General features: G+C 34.1%; 1 protein-coding gene across 1 annotated transcript in view; it reads right to left on the bottom strand.

The window, feature by feature from the left end:
* Positions 1-19,701, bottom strand: part of LOC147077961 (sodium-dependent noradrenaline transporter-like) — a 140,984-nt gene that overhangs the window by 29,921 nt on the left and 91,362 nt on the right. The window contains exons 5-10 of the mRNA XM_085961028.1: positions 7,341-7,397; positions 6,857-7,030; positions 5,065-5,184; positions 3,215-3,346; positions 2,500-2,562; positions 1,430-1,890 (exon numbers count right to left, since the gene is read on the bottom strand). Of these exons, the coding sequence (XP_085817154.1) occupies positions 1,430-1,890; positions 2,500-2,562; positions 3,215-3,346; positions 5,065-5,184; positions 6,857-7,030; positions 7,341-7,397 (1,007 nt within the window). The remainder of the gene's footprint in view (positions 1-1,429; positions 1,891-2,499; positions 2,563-3,214; positions 3,347-5,064; positions 5,185-6,856; positions 7,031-7,340; positions 7,398-19,701) is intronic.

Here is a 19,701-nt window from a genome sequence, read left to right as displayed (position 1 = left end):
TGCGCTACACTAGCGTTTGCCATGGTATACGCGGTAAAATTAAGGTGTATTTTTAGCGATTTTTTTGCTTTTTCCCATCCATTTGTATTATGGAGTAATTGTTGAGTATCGGCACAGTTAAAAATTGCATTGTACAATCAAATATTTATATTAATAATAATTGTTGAAGCAAAATAGCTCCGCAGGCGACTTTTTTTTTACTATTAGAGCAAATTTGTAGTCTGTGTTTATCTCACTCATCTGGTCGACACGTAACGCCGGGCCCTTCCTGAACCCGGGCCCCTAGACTAGAGCCCTGTGAGCCCCCCCCCTCCCCTTGTGGGGGCCATGCCTACTAGGCTGAGGCGAATTATGAATAGTACCATATATATACAATGGAGATATAATTATTATTGATTTATCTGTAAAATTACATTGCGGAAGGTAAAAGAAAAACACAGCAATGAAAAATATATATATTCACCATCTTCTATAGAGTTGTGATAATTGTCAACCTCCAATAGGAGAAGGTAATCGAAAAAATATATATCTAGTCGAAATTAATTTAGACAGTTTCTTTCCATGTATGAGATTTTTTATATTATGCCATCCCTTGTCTCTCATCATATTATGTCATTAACGGGGGTTGGGTACAGTGTATTAGAGTCATAACTCACATTTTGCAATTTTTGAGTTAAATATACCGAGTGATTTTAGAGGCATTTATCTGTATAAAGAATAATTACAAGATAAAAAGATTAAATGTAATATTTTTATATACAACATTTTTAAATTTTCTGTTGAAACATATAAACTTGACTTGACTAGCTTAAACGATCAAAAAATTGTACTTGATAGGAACACTGAATAATGAAATGTCATTCCATATTGATTTCCATAGTAACGCACGTATATAATTTAGTCGATAGGACCCCCTAGCGAACAATAATGGTATCGAAATAACTTTTCATACAAAACAGAATTAACTAAAAATGAATTCAATTGTACTTAATGATGGCTAAAAGTATTAAAAAAATGCATTGGCATCGTGTTCTGATATATTTTAAAAGTTTCAAATGTCTAGCTAGTCGGGAAGTTAGTTGAAAATCGATTGCAAGATTTGTAGCGGACAAACAACCACCGGAAAAATAAGAATACGACCTAAGAAAAACGTTGTAAAAATAGTTGGCTGTCAAAATTCATTTTAAGCCACGTGAAAATCGTTGTCAAAGTTGACTGTTGGTGTCATATCTCACATTTTTCATTGAATAATGTGAGTTATGTCATCAAGGCCTTTCTAACCGATCAGAAATTGGCTGTGTGCTGTGTGTCTGCAGCCTTAGTACTAGGTAATAATATATTTAAAAAAAATGTTATGACTCTAGGCATCTCATTTAAAAAATATATTATATTGTGGGGATCTGTTAGAAAAAAATACTATTTTACTAACCTGAGTGTCAGCCAATCTCGCCATCTGCGGCCTCAGGTAGTACGCAATACCCTGCGCAGCCCCAGGCAGCATCAGACCTCGTACCAGTAGTAGCGATAGCACTATATACGGAAAGGTAGCCGTGACCCACACCACTTTACCAGAACTCTTCACCCCTTTGAAGAGCGACAAGTACAGCATGCTATAGACAGCCAGCAGACATAGGACAAGCTGCCACTTGGGCAATCCTAAATCGTGCAGACCAGATGATTTCTGCATCTCCAGAACTGCTCTGTGGAAGAATTCAGAGGCCGGCGTGAAGCGACTGAGAGGTCCCGGAGGCATGTCAGTTGAGGAGTTGGATTCTGATTCGATTCCCAGTGAGCTGTCCCAACAGCTTCCCGAGTTCCACGTGTTGTTGCAGTGAATCCACGGAAGTTCTGCGGTCGTCGCTGATGATACCAGGAAGTATAGAGCCCAACCTGTATCAATACATTGCGTGGTGAAGTACAGGTAAAATCTGCATATTGCTTTTTTCTTCTCAGTTGTGCTGCTGCAAGATCTACGATATGATATGGCTAGACGCGTGGAACCGAAGAAAATTGTGAGTCTTTGTGCTTGCCCTATGGCCGAGACTAGTACGTGGATTGTAAAAAAGAAAAATTTTCAAATAATATCTTCTGTATTAGATCCAGAGTTTATATTCAAACAACGTTAATAGCCAATTTAAGTTAAAACACTATGGATGTTCATATTTTATTATGAGGTGACCTAATTGGGAATTCCCCGTTGTATAAATATTTTTCTATTTATTATGTAGGCATCTAAAAATCCACAATATTAATTATTGAATTTGTATATGAATATATATAATTAAATCATAATAAGTTTAATACTATACACGCCTTTGTTTTAAATGTATGAGAATGAAAATGCAATATTTTTTTATACAAATTATAAGTGAATCCACCTTCCAAAATATTTTTGAGGTTTCAATAATATATTTATAATTAGTTGTATGTACCTGATAAATAAATAAGTTGGCAGCTTTAAAAGACGATGTAAATGTAATAAGTGAAGTATTGACTTACCGATAATTACGTTATAATAAAATGACACGTAAAAAGCCACCATTACTGCACAAAACCCCACACCTGAAAAAAGGGTTGTTACAAAAAAAGTTATTTTAAATTAAAGACATTTAACGTTTACTACAGAGCTGGATGGCAATAGTCAGCTGCCTCGCTAGACCTTGCAGGTTGCTTGGCATCCTAATCTAATATAAATAAGTCTTGGATTTTAATAAAATGGTGAAAAAGGTCTAATCATTATGAAACCTATTGATTTTCGGTTTTATAAATGCGTTTAAAAATTAATAAATGTAAAAAATCTTAACACCACTGCACGTTTATGTACTGAAATATGACTATATTCTAAAACATTAGAGCGAGAGGTTTAAAAGAATACTATTTTATGTAATAAAAATACTTTATGCAGTCATCAAATGTTTAAAATAAATATAAAGGATAATAAGGCTTCAAAATTATATAAATAGATTATCTACAACGTTTAAGGAATGTTCAGAATGATGCTTTGAAAATAGAATAAAAGCTCCATTTTGACCTACGCTGAGCATGTCCCCCCTTAAAATTTAATACAAAATACGTAGGACGCAAGAGCGAAATTTTACCTTAACACCCTTTTGCTTTACCAAACAAAGCGTTTCTATTTTATTTTATTCACAATTAATAATGTTTTCAACGTAGATAGAGAGTTGTAATATAAATCCGATCAAAATAACTTTACCTTTGAACATCGGACAAATTTTCCACAACGAGATGGGTCCCTGTCTGTTGAACTGCCCGAGAATCAATTCCATGTAAAATAGAGGGACTGCCCCAAAGATCAACATAAGTGTGTAGGGAATCAGAAAAGCACCTGTTGACAATGAATAATTAATATGGATTGTGAATTACCATAAACTATTAAGTAACCACCGTAAACATTGAAAATAAAAATAAATACATTTTACTAAAATATAACATATCCTACAAGATAAAAAGCTAGAGTTTGGAAAATATTTTTAATAATATATTTTTTGTAGTACCTACAGTTGTAGTTGGTAACAATTATTCATCAATATTTTTAGTATGGTTAAATTAATAGTCACACAAATATAAGATGTGGTTACAAATTCTTGCTTATAGCCGCCATCTATAACGGCTTCTTTTGTATTTGATATGCTAAATAATGATGGTTCAGTGTGTAAAAAACTTTCGGAAAAGCGCTCGGGAATAAATTTAATGTTGACGTGTTTGCATTATTTATTTAAGTACAGTTTTTGGCATTTTACGTGGTTGTTCATCTAAATAATAAAGATTTGCCATGCCTTTGACCATCCATTCATCACATTCAAGTTATAGGGTTTATCTTGACAATATATGTACAATTAATAATAATTTATGGAATTGAAAAATTCAGCGATTCTACAATTATTGTGCTGAAAATATTAAAATGCTTGCAGTCTTTGACATATTATGTAGACGACAACGATGTAAATTTTGTTACAAATAAATTTGAAATGGCTTATTATTTTATTTAATCATTAGTCGTATTTAAAAAAAAAATGACATCTTCATAATATTTATACATTTGAACGGTTTTATTGATTTCCTTTGAAAAAACTAGACTAAATTACATTAATGACGTTTACAAAGTTAGGTTTCTGATGCTGGTTCAAGGAAGACTTGATTCTTGTTTACTAAATGTTATTTTTCTGATATAACAACAGAGATTTAATTGTTTGAAGTTTTTAGTATATTATGTTGGTAGATAATATCATAATATTATCAATCATTTTCAATTTTTTGCTGGAAAAGGGCCTCTCCATGCACTGTCCACTCTAGTAGGTTTCTTGTTCTTCACTGCCACATTATTCTTGCAAACCGCAATATTTCATCAAACCAATGTATTTTGCGACGGTCTTTCGGTCGTCATAATAATAATAGGTACTATCCTGGCTGGGTCGATTGTAATCCCATCCTTAATCATTATTTTCAACCAGGATTACGGGCCATCCTACAACGGTGATGTAATAACCGGGAGTTATTCGCGAACAACGAGTGAGTGCACTTGATACAGTGTGACGATCGTTTGGCAAGAACTCAATACAGCACAATCAGAACCTCGACTCAAGCCGTGCTACCGGCACAAGGTGTCTGATCATCATTCATTACAAACGTCATTATCATTAAAATTAACCCAAGTGTACCAGTCAGAGTGAGACAAGACAATTTATCTACTAGCGCGTGAGTGTGTGACCCGGGACCAGTACCAGTGCGCGCCAGTCCTCACCACATCAAAAGGTTAGTGCCTGGTATTCTTGTATAACTCGCCCCCCCCCCCCAGATCCAGAATTCACAGCCTCCTTCAACGAAAATTACCGTCCACAAATGCTCAACCAATCATATTTTTAAAGAAAAACACCGATTATACAACAATTCATTCAATCCAGAATATGTAAAAATATTTTTTTTCAATAAATAAAAGTAGACTAGCAATTTTGTGTTAATTAAAATTATAATACGAATAAAAATAATGGTTAGAAAAAATGCTGTTAGCATATTATGTGTGTAGTTGTCAAATAATGTACTAACCTCCCCCATTCCTGTAGCAGAGATATGGAAACCTCCAGACGTTGGCAAGGTCTACTGCGAATCCTATGATGCTGAGAAGAAAGTCCGCGCCTGTTCCCCAAGTTTCTCGACCATCATCTCCTGGGAACCAATATAAAATTACGATTGTGTCAAAATACATGATCCGTGCAAGTTGGTAATTAAGACATACCTATTTATACAGTTTCGCTGGTGATGAAAAATATAACTCACAAAGCTGCGACACCGGGTAGAGGAAGAAAGTCGCAAATACGGCCTCCTTAATACCGATCGGGCTAACAGTGGACGACTTTGTTTATCTGGGATTGACCATTGCTGGAAAAGACGGATGTGAAGCGGAAATCAGAAGACGCACACAGATTGCGAATGCGTCTTACCACTTACCACTATATGGAAGGATCGAGGAATTCCACGATTGCCACGAAAATGATGCTTGTGCAAACATTAGTGTTCTCCACATTTTTGTACACAATTCAGTTATTTTTCTCCAGTCCGTTTTCTCATATATAAATTATAATATAGAAAAGACTAACAATATATTATATTTTATTTAGATAATAATTATTGATACAATAGTCATCACAATGAAGTAGACATTGACTTCTTTTGGTTTTCTCTAAAAAGGGCTGAGTATTACAAAAATTGCAGACACGTCAGTGACGCCGTGATTGCAAGACGTGCAAGTTAATACAATATTGCTCTAAAAATTTGCCATTATTTATGCTTTATAAACAGAGGAAATAATATTTATTGCTTCATAAAACAGAGATAATAATCTGCCTCAGTAGCACCAGCGGATGAGTATATATTGTTAAATAATATTAAATTAGAAAATTCATTAATATTGTTTATAAAACTGTATCGAAAATAATTCAAATAAAATATTGTCGTCGTAAGAGATCAATCAGCTCGCTTAGATCTAATTAAAAATGATTTCAATGTTCTCGATTGGTAATAAAATTAATTGTCATCCATTTATTATTATGTTTGTCAATTACATAATTACTGTAATAGGCTATCTCCGCCGTAAATAATCATAGTATTAATGTATTTTATATTAATATTAAAAAAAAACATTTGTAGCGGGCAACAACCTCGGGCCTTGTCAACGTAATTATGATAATGCAAGAATCATTGAGTCACTCAACTATCACACAATCACCGCATATACAATCAGCATATTCTACAGTTGTCACATACATCGATGAAGGTTTTGTCATCGAAACGCCTCGAGTTGCAACGATGCGGAGGTCAACAGATTTCCTAATTGCGAATTACGTAAGTAAACAATGACTAGCAATTTACTGAATATTCACGTATGATGGGTTGCGTCAAATCAGTCTCAGATTCAGTTTCAGTATCACACCGTACAGTACTTACTTCCACCGAGCCTCGGACCAGCACACTCTCTCCCTACATCTTGCTGTGAAGCGTTCTCTCACCATGCCTGAAACTCAAACATTCCTACCACCGTGCCTCAGACCGCTGATATCTCTCCTGCGTTATTTGTTTTTATACCACCTGTATACTGTTTACGCAGCAATAGACTATTGCAACTCCATTCATCCGAGCAACCTCCAACCAGTCTCTTTTCATCCCTAAACCTGTCACCCTCTAAATATCGATTTCCCAAAAAAATGTGTCTAACTTGAAATATTAATTACTTATATATTTACGATTTCGATATGGTCACAACTCACAATAGTGAAACAGGAAGATAAATTTGATGTGTAACTTATAATATGAGAGTGTAGCAACTAGTGTAAATATTTACCTTTCTCCTTCGCAGTATTGGCCAGGGCTCCTTGTGATAGAGAGAGAGCTTCAGAGTCGTCCTGTCCTACACCTTCAAGATCATCGGGTCCATCGCCAGGACTACCGGGCGCACTTGTGAGGACCACGTTCTGCACCACGCAGCTGTCTTCCTCCACTTGAACCAGCAGTTCTTCTAAAACGCGCAAACGATAACATAATATCATCAACGTCAGTATATTATTATCCAGTGTTTTATAAAAATAAGTGTGTTATGAATCGGAACGGCGCTCCAGTGCGCTCCTGTCCATTTTGAGACCCGTATTTTACCCTAATTACTAAAACATATTCTGACGTACCCACGCATAATAATGTAGTACCTAGGTCAGGTTTACATAACACAGCGACTAGGTACTGTTTTATTAAACACAATACTACTGAAGATAACTACATAGGTACTTATTTATTATTTTTATTTACTTATTATAGCAATCATAAGTACTTACTTTTCTGAAAAAGCAATGTGTTTGCTGATCCGTGATGTTTTGATGGTTTATGACGACCTGAGACAAAAAAGAAAATAATCTCATTACTCTCTACACTAATACACATACAATGCTTATTTCTTCATAGATTAGTCACCATTTCCTGGTGAGATCCAACAGATCTGTAAACAAATCTATCCCGAAGATTCAGACAGAAAGGAAGATATCGAAAACATCCTTGTCGCGAATCTTATACCATGTTTACACGTGCATGGATTTACTGCTGACAGTAAGTAATTAAGAAGCCTGAGAACTTTTTTGATTCATGCATCCAATCTTGCCAACTGCAGGATAATACATGTTTACGCATACATTTTCTTGTTGTGGCCACGATATACGCACTATATCTGGAAGTAAATCCATGCACGTCTACGAATATACATAATAAATATACAAATACAATAATTAATTGTAACAACAGTTTCTGTTTTATCGCGTGCTTTCTCCTATCGGAAGTTGCCGCATATGCTACCATTGCAAATGAAATAAATAAGGAAGCATAGTCTTGTAATAACTGATTTCGACTTCTTACGTATTGCCTACGATAAAAATATAGTATGATAGGTTAAAATGTTGTCATCTCTTGAAGACAAAATCCACAGAAGTGTACGAATCTATCGTGTACCTCCTGAATTAATATTGCTCGGCATTATTAAAAAATACATCGACTATCGAGGTGTCGAGGTGCATACGTTAAAAATCTCTGCGTAAGACCGACCCCAATACTAGTTGCTTCCCTCTCTCGTAGTATCTTGTGGTAAAAACAATGCGATAACCTGATATTTGTGAAAAGTACAGCGCACAGAATAGAAAATTTTACTACCCGGAGCACTCAATAATTTTCCGATAATATGAAAGTGTGCTAGGTATTTTTGTGATTTTTATATCTACACAGATACATTTAATAAAATGACAGTCTATAAATATTATCTGACACAAATTATATAAGTACTAATGATTTGTGTAGACAATGTTTTTAAGTACCGCAGGCAAAAAAGTTATTAATATACACTAAAAATATGTATTATTCTCTTTGTTTCTTTTAATATCAGTCGATTAAAAGCAGTATATGGTATGTGACATGTGTAACGGGGTTGTCATTGCTTTTAATAAATACCTAAGATATTATTAAACAATATTTGAAATAGTTGTTGTTAATTAAAAATGTGTATGTATAAGTAGGTTCAGCAGTATAGCCAAAATACGACTGTCTGTCACCTGGGTATTGAGACGTTTGGACCCTGGGGACTGTCTGCTTTGAAGACGGTGGCTGAGATCGGTCGTCACTTGACAGATAAAACATGTGAGTGCCGTTCGACTGAGTACCTGAGACAGCGAATAAGCATATATATATTCCGAAGAGGTAATGCAGTCACTGCTTTAGGTACTCTAGGAACTCTGCTTTAGGTAAGTTTTTTTTATATACTTGGGGAAACCTAATATACCAATAGTTGTATAATTATTATTTTATTGGTTTATATATATAATGTACTTGTTTAATTTTACACATTATGTCACTTATTTTGTTTTTCTCTTTTATTATATTATTATTATTATTAATGTTTCTCTATATATATCTGTTAAAATTCTCTATATAATTTTCAATGAAATAATATTATAATATTAGGGTTATGTTTGTTTGCAATAATAAAATCAACCTATACCATAATAAAACAGAAATAATAGATAGTGTATGTAATATAATTGTAAATGATAAGTGTCATTCGAATCTAGGATAATATTATATTATATTCATTTATCAGCTCCATTTAAAGCTATGGCAATTCTTCTGAAATAAGTATAGGTTGCATCGGATGGCAGGTTTCTCTTTGATACATGAGGTATATACAAGTATGTACATTATCTAAATAATATAGTTCTGCGACACTCGAAATGTAATATAAAATTTCATCTCTAAATGGATCCACTTCCCGTGATTTCAATAAAATATTTCAGCATTTGTAAAACTTTGCGTTTGCTTTGAACAATGGTGTTTAACTGCCATCTACAGTTATTATATGATAAAAATGGTGTCCCGTGGGGGTTGGCAGGTCATGCGGTGCACAGGGGTGGTACATTATAAAGGACAGCGAACGGGAATCGAATCCGGAGCCGCCGGACGAGAGGCCAACGCCTTACGCACTGAATTACGTAAGTCGTATTGTAATACAAAATGCATCGGCGATTTGTCTCACAGGCAAAATGTTCAGAAGGGTGCCTCCAAGCTTGTCAGTACCTAAAACCACCACAATTTGAGAGTAAGTTTCGTGTAAATGCTATAATAATAAAAAAGGTGTATTTGTCTGCTTAAAATTGCCGAAAATAAATAATGAAATGGGTTAGTAGAGCCTGTGTTCTATAAGCGGGCGTTCACGTCACGTCGTTTGCGGACGGACAACATTGTGCCATCGCGTTCGACTGTTGCAAGTTCTCATGGGAGGGAACAAGAGGGAGTGCAGTATTAAGATGCTGAAGCGGGGGGAAACCGCACGCTAGCTTATAGAAGACAGACTCTATGTGCCTTTTTCATATAGGTACGAATTTTCATATAAAAATGAAAGGGGGCTATATTCTAAATCACTTTGCTTGGAGACGTCACTGCATGACAACTATTTCACGGGTATCAATGGCGTCTGCGATGGCCGAGTGGTAACGTACATATCAGCATACAATGTCGTGAGTTTCGTGTTTGAATCCCGGTCTGGCAAATTCACGTATGGATGAAACCAGAGTATGCAGCTAATAGGTTGAGGAAGCGGCTAACATAACGAACCAGAAACACAGAGGAAAGAAGTAGAGAGAACATACGGTGATGAACCGAAAATCTAATACGATAAGCATGCTAGTTTGGGAAGCTAGCGTCAATTTTTTATCTGCTTATCTGTTTTATTGAAAAACTTCCGTCGCGTGTAGAATACTCGATCAAATCGAAATGACATTTCGACATTTTTTGTATAATATAAATATTCGCAACTTTAGTCACAACAGGACTTAACCAAAGGGATTGGACTGTATTTTCGTATATACGTAGAGAGATTCATAATACTGTGTACTTATATGATTTATTGTAACGTTGTTTTGATAGCAAATGAAGAAAGTATTTTTAGTATGGTTGAATTGGTAACAATTTTCTGGTAATTATTAGTTACTAACTGATACTGTTTTGTTGTGATTTGCGATTTTATGTGATTACCCAACTAAATAATGTTTTATTTTTGTAAAGCTATTGTATAATTTAACAGTCCTACGATGGCCGCTCGGCTTAAGCGTCGGCCTATGATGTCGTGGGTACCGTGTTTGAATCCTTAGTCTGACAAATACACATATTGTTTTCCAATTTATGTTTGAGTCAGAGTATGGCCCTAGTAGTTTGAGCAAGAGGCTGACATCCATTTCTCGTAAAAACAAAATCTGTTAATACAAACCGCCACTCTGTGGAGGCCCATATGATCTTATTAGGATCGGACATGGTCGAAAAAAATTGTATAATATCCATTTTTACTCTTGTGATAATATAAGGCATGGGCATATTCTGTCGTATTGTGTGTGCGACGAGATTTAATTTTAATGTGATTTAATCAAAACGACATTCCACATTCATCACGCGTCGCTACTTCCGATGAAAATCCGAGTATTATTTTCTCAAACATATTCACACTAACTTGCGTGTTTATAAATGCATTTGCATATTATGTTTTCCATCCGCGGCGCAATACAAAAAATCTGAATTCTCAAAAAAGAAAATAAAATATGTTTTTATACAAATGTTTGTAAACAGTTTGTATATATTATTTGCGGGCAGATGTGAGTTGGGTTTTATTAAGCTTAACTTCCCTAGACTAGACGACATAAAGACAAAACTTTTATAAATAAATTTATTGATTAATATCGACACATCGAATCGCTTAAGTCAAGAGAAGATTCCAAACTTTCATAATCGATGAAGTTTTACAGCCTTTTTGTAATTAATTACGAAATATTTCTAAGCGCTTACAGATTTCATTAAAATATAAAAAAATACAGGTGGTTGAGCGCTCTAAGCTTTTAGAAAACTCAATAGGAAAACATAATGAAGGTATTAGGTTTATCAATAAAAGAAGGGTATGATGTGTCATTCAAAGTTATAAAAGTATTGGTGCCTACCGTAGAACAGAGGTACATATTTTGCTCGTCTTTTGTTTAATTGGTCACGATTTCCATCCCGTAACTGTTTTAAATTACTATGTTTCTGAAGCGCTTTCTAAAATCTATTTTTTCAAAAGATTTTTTCTAGTAGTAATATATTATTTCTCATAAGTGTTTTATTAGCAAGTTAAGTACGTTATAAAATACTTATAACAAAATATTTGCAGTAATCCTGACACCGGTAAGTAATTAAGGTAATATAATACTTTTAAACTACAAAATGCTGATTGCCAATTAATAACGCAATTTAGAAAGCGCTTCAGAGAGTGCTGTAAAAACATTACATAGATACATTTTGTCGCAATTAGATAAGATAATAATATACATATATTATAGTGGTTAGTGCACATCGGCGAGATTCCCGATGGCGCAGGTTCGAATTCTGTTGGATGTTGTATTTAAAAAAAAAATGTCTAGTGGTTATATATTTCTTAGAAGTGTTTTCAAATTATATGTGTTTAATATTATTATGTTTCTTTTTTCAATCTTCTATGTTTGGATATCGGACATGAACAGGGCTCGAAATGGACCGGAACGCACCGGAGCGCCGTTCCTGTTCGTGAAATCGGTAAAATTATCGCTCCGTCTCGTGGAATAAATAATTTGACCGTCTGAGCTGGATAGGTCATATAATAGAAAATCTAACACACTTATTTTATGAAGAAAAAAAAACACATAAACTTTGATAACTTTACTATGTAAAAATCTTCAGAAAACTGTCGAGCGCTCCGGTTCGTAAATTTTTCCATTTCGAGCGCTGGACATGAAGCCAATATGATGAGCGAATGGCTATAGGTTATACCTATAAGGCGTTTCAATGTTGTTAACCCAAATTTTCACCTTTTTAAATATTTATTTTGATTTTGTAAGTACTTTTTCACCAAACACCCATGGTGGCCGGCTTAAGCGTTTGACTATCACGGCGTAGGTCTCAGGTTCGAATCCTGGGTCTGGCAAGTACACATCTTGTTTTTAAATTTGTGTGTGAGTCAGGGTATGGGCCTAATAGGTTGAGCAAGTGGCTGACATCCATTTCTCGTAAAAAACAAAATCTGTTAATACAAACCTCTACTCTGTGGAGGCCTATATGATCCTATTAGGATCGGACATGGTCAGAAAAAAGTACTTTTTCATCGTATTTATATTCACAAAATAGCAAATTCACTCTGTTTGTTAGTAAAATAAAAGCTGGAGTTTGCTTGTAAAGTCGTTTATATTCATCAGAGACCATTTTTTATGTTTTACGACTGAATTTAAATATAATTTTTTGTATTTATTTTTATTACCATGAACATTTTATTTCGGTACTTACTTTTCTTATTGTTTAATAATATGCTCGCAAAAAGAAAATATTCTATCTTCAGTCTTAAATGTGCTTGAAGGTTTTTGCGATTATATCAAAATGACGGAATACCGAGGTTTTTTTAGACCCGTCATCTTAGTGTTGTTCCAGGCCATCAGGTTTGTTTTGTTTGCCTATGTGAACTCGAATCCCAGCTACATAATATCTTTTTTCTTTTATCAGCGGCTTCCATGCATCACAATCTAGTTTCGTCCATGATTTTCACCTGTAGTGTTACAGTAATATAAGCCATGTGAATGCGGGAGCTAATTTTTCGAATGCAGAGCTGGTAAATATTAGTTTGACCGAAGTATGTGTTGGTGAAATATGTAGTTTTGTGAGAAATAATTGGTAAATATTTTTAGTTAATTTAGTAGAACATAAAATGGTTAACTGTGTCGTGTTTAAGCAGTGACGTCCCGTGGGGGTAGGCAGATTGAGCGTCGCTTGGGGGCGGCGGTTACTCGAAGGGCGGCAAATCGAGATTTGGTATACCTACTTATTATAGAAATAGCTAAAAATATTTTGTTTAGATGTTGTACCTACCTACAATAATAGATTTGTAAAAATGGTGTGGAAATAACAAATCTGTGTATTGCAAAATGGTACAAACCAAATGAGTCAGAAATATCAACCAAATACGACATCAGACTTTGATGATTTGGGTAACTGTCTAACTTAATTATATTTATTCGCTTTTTATATCTAAATTTAATTTTGTATGCTTTATTGGTGTATATTTTGTTAGTAATGTATCAATACAACACATTTATTAGATACTGGAGTCATGAAATGGTGATAAAAATACTGTATAAAAAATGGGCGGCTTTTTGGCGCTGCCTAGGGGCGGCAATTTGCCTAGGATCGTCACTGTGTTTAAGTGTGGTAGCCGTACTGAGAAGCAAGATAGCGCTCCATAATAATAATAAAATTGAGGTTCTACTGTACGTCATACGTAAAGAAAACGTCTTCATAAAGTCGGACAATATCATTTCTCTTTGGTATTATTACTCTGATGTTCATATTTATGATATATTAATTTTGAACGATATGCGGCTCTGACTGATTTTCAGGAGGTGGGTGGTAAAAGAGTGGAATGATCCATGATTCTGGCCAACGGTATATAAACATAGAACATACATTTTGAAGAAACATCACGACATATTTCTTACACGAACCATTTGCATTTGTTTTATGCTAACCAATACTTTTTGGTGAAAAAAACACCAGACAATACATTTTGTTCAGTAAACATTAAAAAAGCAGAATAGGTAAGTGTTACTATTTTAATTTGAAAATTAGTTTGAAGTAATTTCACAAATAAAATAATATTTATAAGCACATTAAAATTAATAGGTAAGTACATTTTTTTAATGATAACGTTTAATTTAGGCATTAGGAAAGTACCTACTTACTCTTAAGACAGTGAGTAAAGATATTATAATTTATTATTGGGAATGGTGTTTTTCGATAATCGCTACGCGAGCCATCTCTGGACAGGTAGCTCGCAGAATCCGTCATAGAAAACCTTTGAATGTCAAAATATATATCTACCATCCATTCTACGGAGTGGCTGAAAATAAACTTTATTTAGTTAAAACTTTTGCAAATCATATGGGTGTGTTTTTAGTTTATATAATAAGTATCATACGAAGAAATCATTTTTAAATGCAGGTCACGGTAAACATTACTCTTGCTTTGTGAGCTTTTCCGAATTCTCTTCTCGCGGTGGCCCTGAGAGATCTCGTACAGACCCAGGGTTCCGCGGAATACCGGTTGGTTGTTTGTTGGTTGGTTTGTTTAAGATTTTTGAACGTTCTAAAGATCATACGCTTAAAATAAAACTTTTACTGCTTGGGTGAATGGATAACAACCACATTTCGTAAAAAAAATGTTAATATAACATCAAGCTGCGCTTTGAAAGCAAAAATGATTATTTACTATTTTCATATAGTGGAACAGGATCTTTACAGACAGGTCACAGTTGCCGAAATATTCGTATCTATCACATATATAGGCAAAATGCTGCCCTTAATCGGGCTTAGAATACCGTCCTTTCATATTTTGTTTCAAATTATCTGCAAATTAGTTAGGTACCTACTTACTTACCTATTATATTCATGGCCCCCACATCCTGAAGCGGACTTCCAGGCCAGGATCTTTGGCAGGCCCCCTACCTATCTATCACCAAGATTAAAGGCAGTGTGGCGCTCTACAGTTACGTTTTTCAAATGGTGTTCGAGGTAAAATTAGTGTCATAAGTGTATTTTTTAGCGGTTTTTAGTATTTTTTAATACATCTACTTGAATTATTGAATAGTTGCCGAGTATCAATACACTTCAAAAATTGCTTCGCATAACCACATCTTTTAAAACGATAATTAACATTAATGTTTGAAGTAAATTAGCGCCGCAGGTGACTTTTTTTACTATTAGGGTCAATTTGTGATGTATGTTTATTTAACTTACCTGGTCGACCCGCCACGCCGGGTCCCTAGGCTAGAGCCCTGTCAGCCCCCTCTTTGTGGACGCCATGATTATATCATACTTAAATATACAAATACTTGCACCACGATATCATACTGAGAATTAGAGCATTTCCGCGAAACCTACTCTCAAACGGTTGTGATTTTAGATACGCGGACAGGTTTAGAGGCACCCTAGTATTTTTTTCCTGTATGATAAATAGCCATTACAATATAGAATATAACAATCGTTTCGAGTAGGTACGCCTTTGTTATACCTACTGGAATCATTCTACAGTAGCACACTGGATACGGAAAAACGACGATGCAACTACTGTATTTTACAGCGTTTTTTTACAACGTTTTTCTTAGCTCGTATTCTTATTTGTCCGGTGGTTCTTTGTCCGGTACAAATCTTGCAATAGATTGTTAACTAACTTCCCGACTAGCTAGACATTTGAAACTATTAGAATATATCAGAACACGATGCCAATGCATTGTTTTAATACTTTTAGCCATCTTAAAGTATAATTGAATTCATTTTCAGTTAATTTTGTTTTGTATGAAAAGTTATTTCGACACCATTATTGGTTGCTAGTGGTCTGGGGTTCTAGCAACTAAATTATTAATATACGTACACGCATGGAAATCAATATGAAATGTCAAAATGACATTTCAGTATTATTCCTATTGATCGTTTAAGCTAGTCAACTCAAGTTTATATGATTCAACAGAAAATTTAAAAGCGTTGTAGGTAGGTACGAGTATATAAAAAGTTCTTTTTATCTTGTAATTATTTTATTATAGACTTTTTAGTTGGGGTATATTTATTAAATTCATGGCGACACTGTATAATGACAATAGTATACTAGTTTCGTACGATTTTCTTAACTTTGATTTGGATTGGATCATTTCTCGTCCACACTGCCAGGCAATTGACAGCGCGGCAAACATGTCGAGCTTCGGCGGGAAAAGACGCCCGTGGAATGCGACCGCCGACTTGAATAGGTGCGCGCCATCGACAATAAAATTCCGCATCGAATTCCGCCATTATGATCCTCCGAATGGCACTGCGTTCGTGGAATTTACGGTTTCCAATTCACCCGCCGCGACGTACTTTTCAATTTGGTATTTATTTATTGGTGTGGTAATGGTTTCGAAATCAAATAATTAAATTCTGGAATACTTTTTATTTATTATTTCATATTATGCACATAAATTCCAACCTATCCCTACGTTATTGCAGCGAAAATTCAAATTTAATGTCTAATATTAATAATTTTTTTTGTATCTATATAATATAATGTACCCTCATATTCGGGATACTTCATACAACGGACATCGATCAATACTCAGTATCGAATCATTCGTTCAGTGACGTCCCCAGATAAAATGCCGCCCCTAGGCAGCGCCAAAATGGTGCCCCATGTCTTGTACAGTTTTTTAACATCCTTTCATGAGTCCAATATTTAAGAAATGTGTTGTATTGATACCTACATTACTAAAAAAATATCAGGCTGTAATTGTTCGTAAATCTCCACGTGTCGTTTGTGGTCACCAAGGACGTCAAAGGGCGACGGAAGTAAGCTAGATATCGCGAACCTGACGACACCTGTGAGCTGATTTTTTTTAAATGGAAAGATATTTTTGTTATTACTAAGTTTAGGTAGCTATTTCAAATAATTCTCCTCGATTTGCCGCCCTTCGAGTAACTGCAGCCCCCAAGCGACGCTCAATCTGCCTACCCCCACGGGACGTCACTGCATTCGTTCATTGCCGGGAACTATTTAAAATAAATTCAAATGCTTATTGGCGGTTATAATGCATTAGAATATTAAATTTGAAATTTTATAGCTATTATTTTCAACGTTTTTTTTCTCAATTTTTTTCCAGGTGTTGTATATAGATATGAAATAGAAAGTCTTTTAATTTAATATTCTTTGTTATTTTGCGCCTATATATATACACAGTTTTGAATTAATAATATGACAGTTGTCAGTGACCCCAAAAACACCCAACCCCCGTAGTGTGATCACTGAGCAGTACCTAATACAAATTATTTTATAATACATAACGAAATACATATGTACAGTGAAATGGGGTGAGATTAGAGACCAACGCCATTTTTAAAACATTTTGTAGCACTAAATAATATTTTTTGACTATTTATCTACTATGGCTTGGATTAGAAAGGGTTTAATTGAATATTAAAAACTAACAAACACTATCTATGCATTGAAGTTTTAGTTCAATTAAAGCAAATAAGTATGTCTGACATGGTTTAGTGTGCATAATATATGTCGAATCTTAACAGTCTACCTCCATCCCTCACTACTGTGTTATAAGTAGTATACTATCTGACAAAATGGTAAGTCAGTCAAACTATCAAAGGAGAAAAAAACTCTGCCTAAAAGTAAAATACTTACTAGGTAACTATGTCATACTAATCTTATAGGGATGCTTGGGGCGTAGGTGTAGATCAGGGATGGCGAACCTATAGCACGCGAGATGATTTTGCATGGCACGCGAATGTTTCATTTTGAAGAAAAAACAAATAATACTATTTTATATATATTGAAAAAATATCATTTTTATAAAAAAGTTTTACAAATAAATCTATAAGTACTTACTAATGATATTAAAAAATAATGACGACATAGCCATGCGTATTTTCTTCGGTTTTTATACCTATGTTTAGTTACCAATCGATGCGCAAACGGAAACGATGAAATTCATCCATAAATAATGACATATTGCATTGTATAAAAAATTACAGGCAAATCATTATGTTTAATGTAATCATACGATTGCATAGGTCGGTCCTTAGGATCGTAGAATTAAACATAAAAATATACAATTAACAAACTTTATTAAATTAATTATCGGCAGTCATTGAAATATAATAACTGCTTATTATTTTACTTCAAACATAATCTCTAAAAATGGGAAACCGCTCAGTGATGGAGAATATAATATAAAGAAGAGTGGTTTAAATGCTTCCACGATCACTTTGAGTAATTTTAAAACAAGGAACAAAATATTCAATGAATAAAAGATATGCCTTCGGATAGAAACACGGTGAAAGATAGATTAGCAATAACTCAATTGTAATTTTTAAACCTTTTTAATAGAATTATTAACTATTTTTTTTTATAAAACTTAAAAAAAAATTTTCGCCATGAAAAACTGCTTGGCACGTCGGACAGTTGAAAAATATTATTTTTGGAAATTTTGGCACGCGTACCTAAAAAGGTTCGCCATCCCTGATGTAGATAGTTAGTATACAGGCGTACCTAGTTACTTATGACTGATTTATACTTACTGAGAAAAGTTGTTTTCTTCACCCATCTATCTAAGTTTGGATGATTTTTCTAGTTGAGGATATAATGTGTAAGTACATACTTATTTTATTTATGTCGTGTATTCAGAAACAAAATTAAGGCTATGGGCCAGTCGCGAATTTATACGCAATGCACTAATGACCTATTTATATACGTACGGCCATCGATTGCACCGTATGTTTATAGAAACTTAATTTTCAGTCTAATAAATTAAAAATAATCGCTGTTATTATTATTTTCATGCTGGGATAAATATTCATTGGAATGGTTTCTTTTTAGAGCGTAGGTATACTGTTTTTAAGTCACGTTTTTGTAATCTTACTATCAAAAATATGAAAAAACTTGATACCCTCCGGAATCTTTGGTGGATCAATAATTATTAGTATTGATGAATATGGGCGGACACGTATGGAATAATTTTGAACCGCCAGACTTTGTAAGTAGTCCCACCATATTGTACCTAATAAGACTAATACGCTATGTATCACCGATCTAATTTCGAAGTGAATCAAAAAACAAAATGGCTGTATAAATAGTTACGCTTTTATTTTATATATTATATATTTATACTGAAATTTGATAGGGCTCTCCAATTGGAAAAATAAATGAATATTCGAAAAAATTCTTACTGTTCACAAAAATATATTTATTTATATTTATTAAGGGGGGACATGCTCGTCGTAGGTCAAAATTGAGTTTTTATTGTATTTTCAAACCGTGATCCTGGACACTCCTTAAACGTTGTAGATAATCTATTTATATAATTTTGAAGCCTTATTATCCTTTATATTTATTTTAAACATTTGATGACTGCATAAAGTATTTTTGTTACATAAAATAGTATTCTTTTAAACCTCTCGCTCTAATGTTTTAGAATATAGTCATATTTCGGTACATGAATGTGCAGCGGTGTTAAAATTTTTTACGTTTATTAATTTTTAATCGCATTTATAAAACCATTAGTATAATTTATGACGAGATAATTTTAGT

The sequence above is a fragment of the Rhyacophila brunnea genome, unplaced genomic scaffold, assembly GCF_057557595.1.
Source record: "Rhyacophila brunnea isolate RB1 unplaced genomic scaffold, BYU_Rbru_1.0 scaffold_12, whole genome shotgun sequence".
Lineage (NCBI taxonomy): Eukaryota > Metazoa > Arthropoda > Insecta > Trichoptera > Rhyacophilidae > Rhyacophila > Rhyacophila brunnea.
This window is presented reverse-complemented; position numbering and strand designations above follow the sequence as displayed.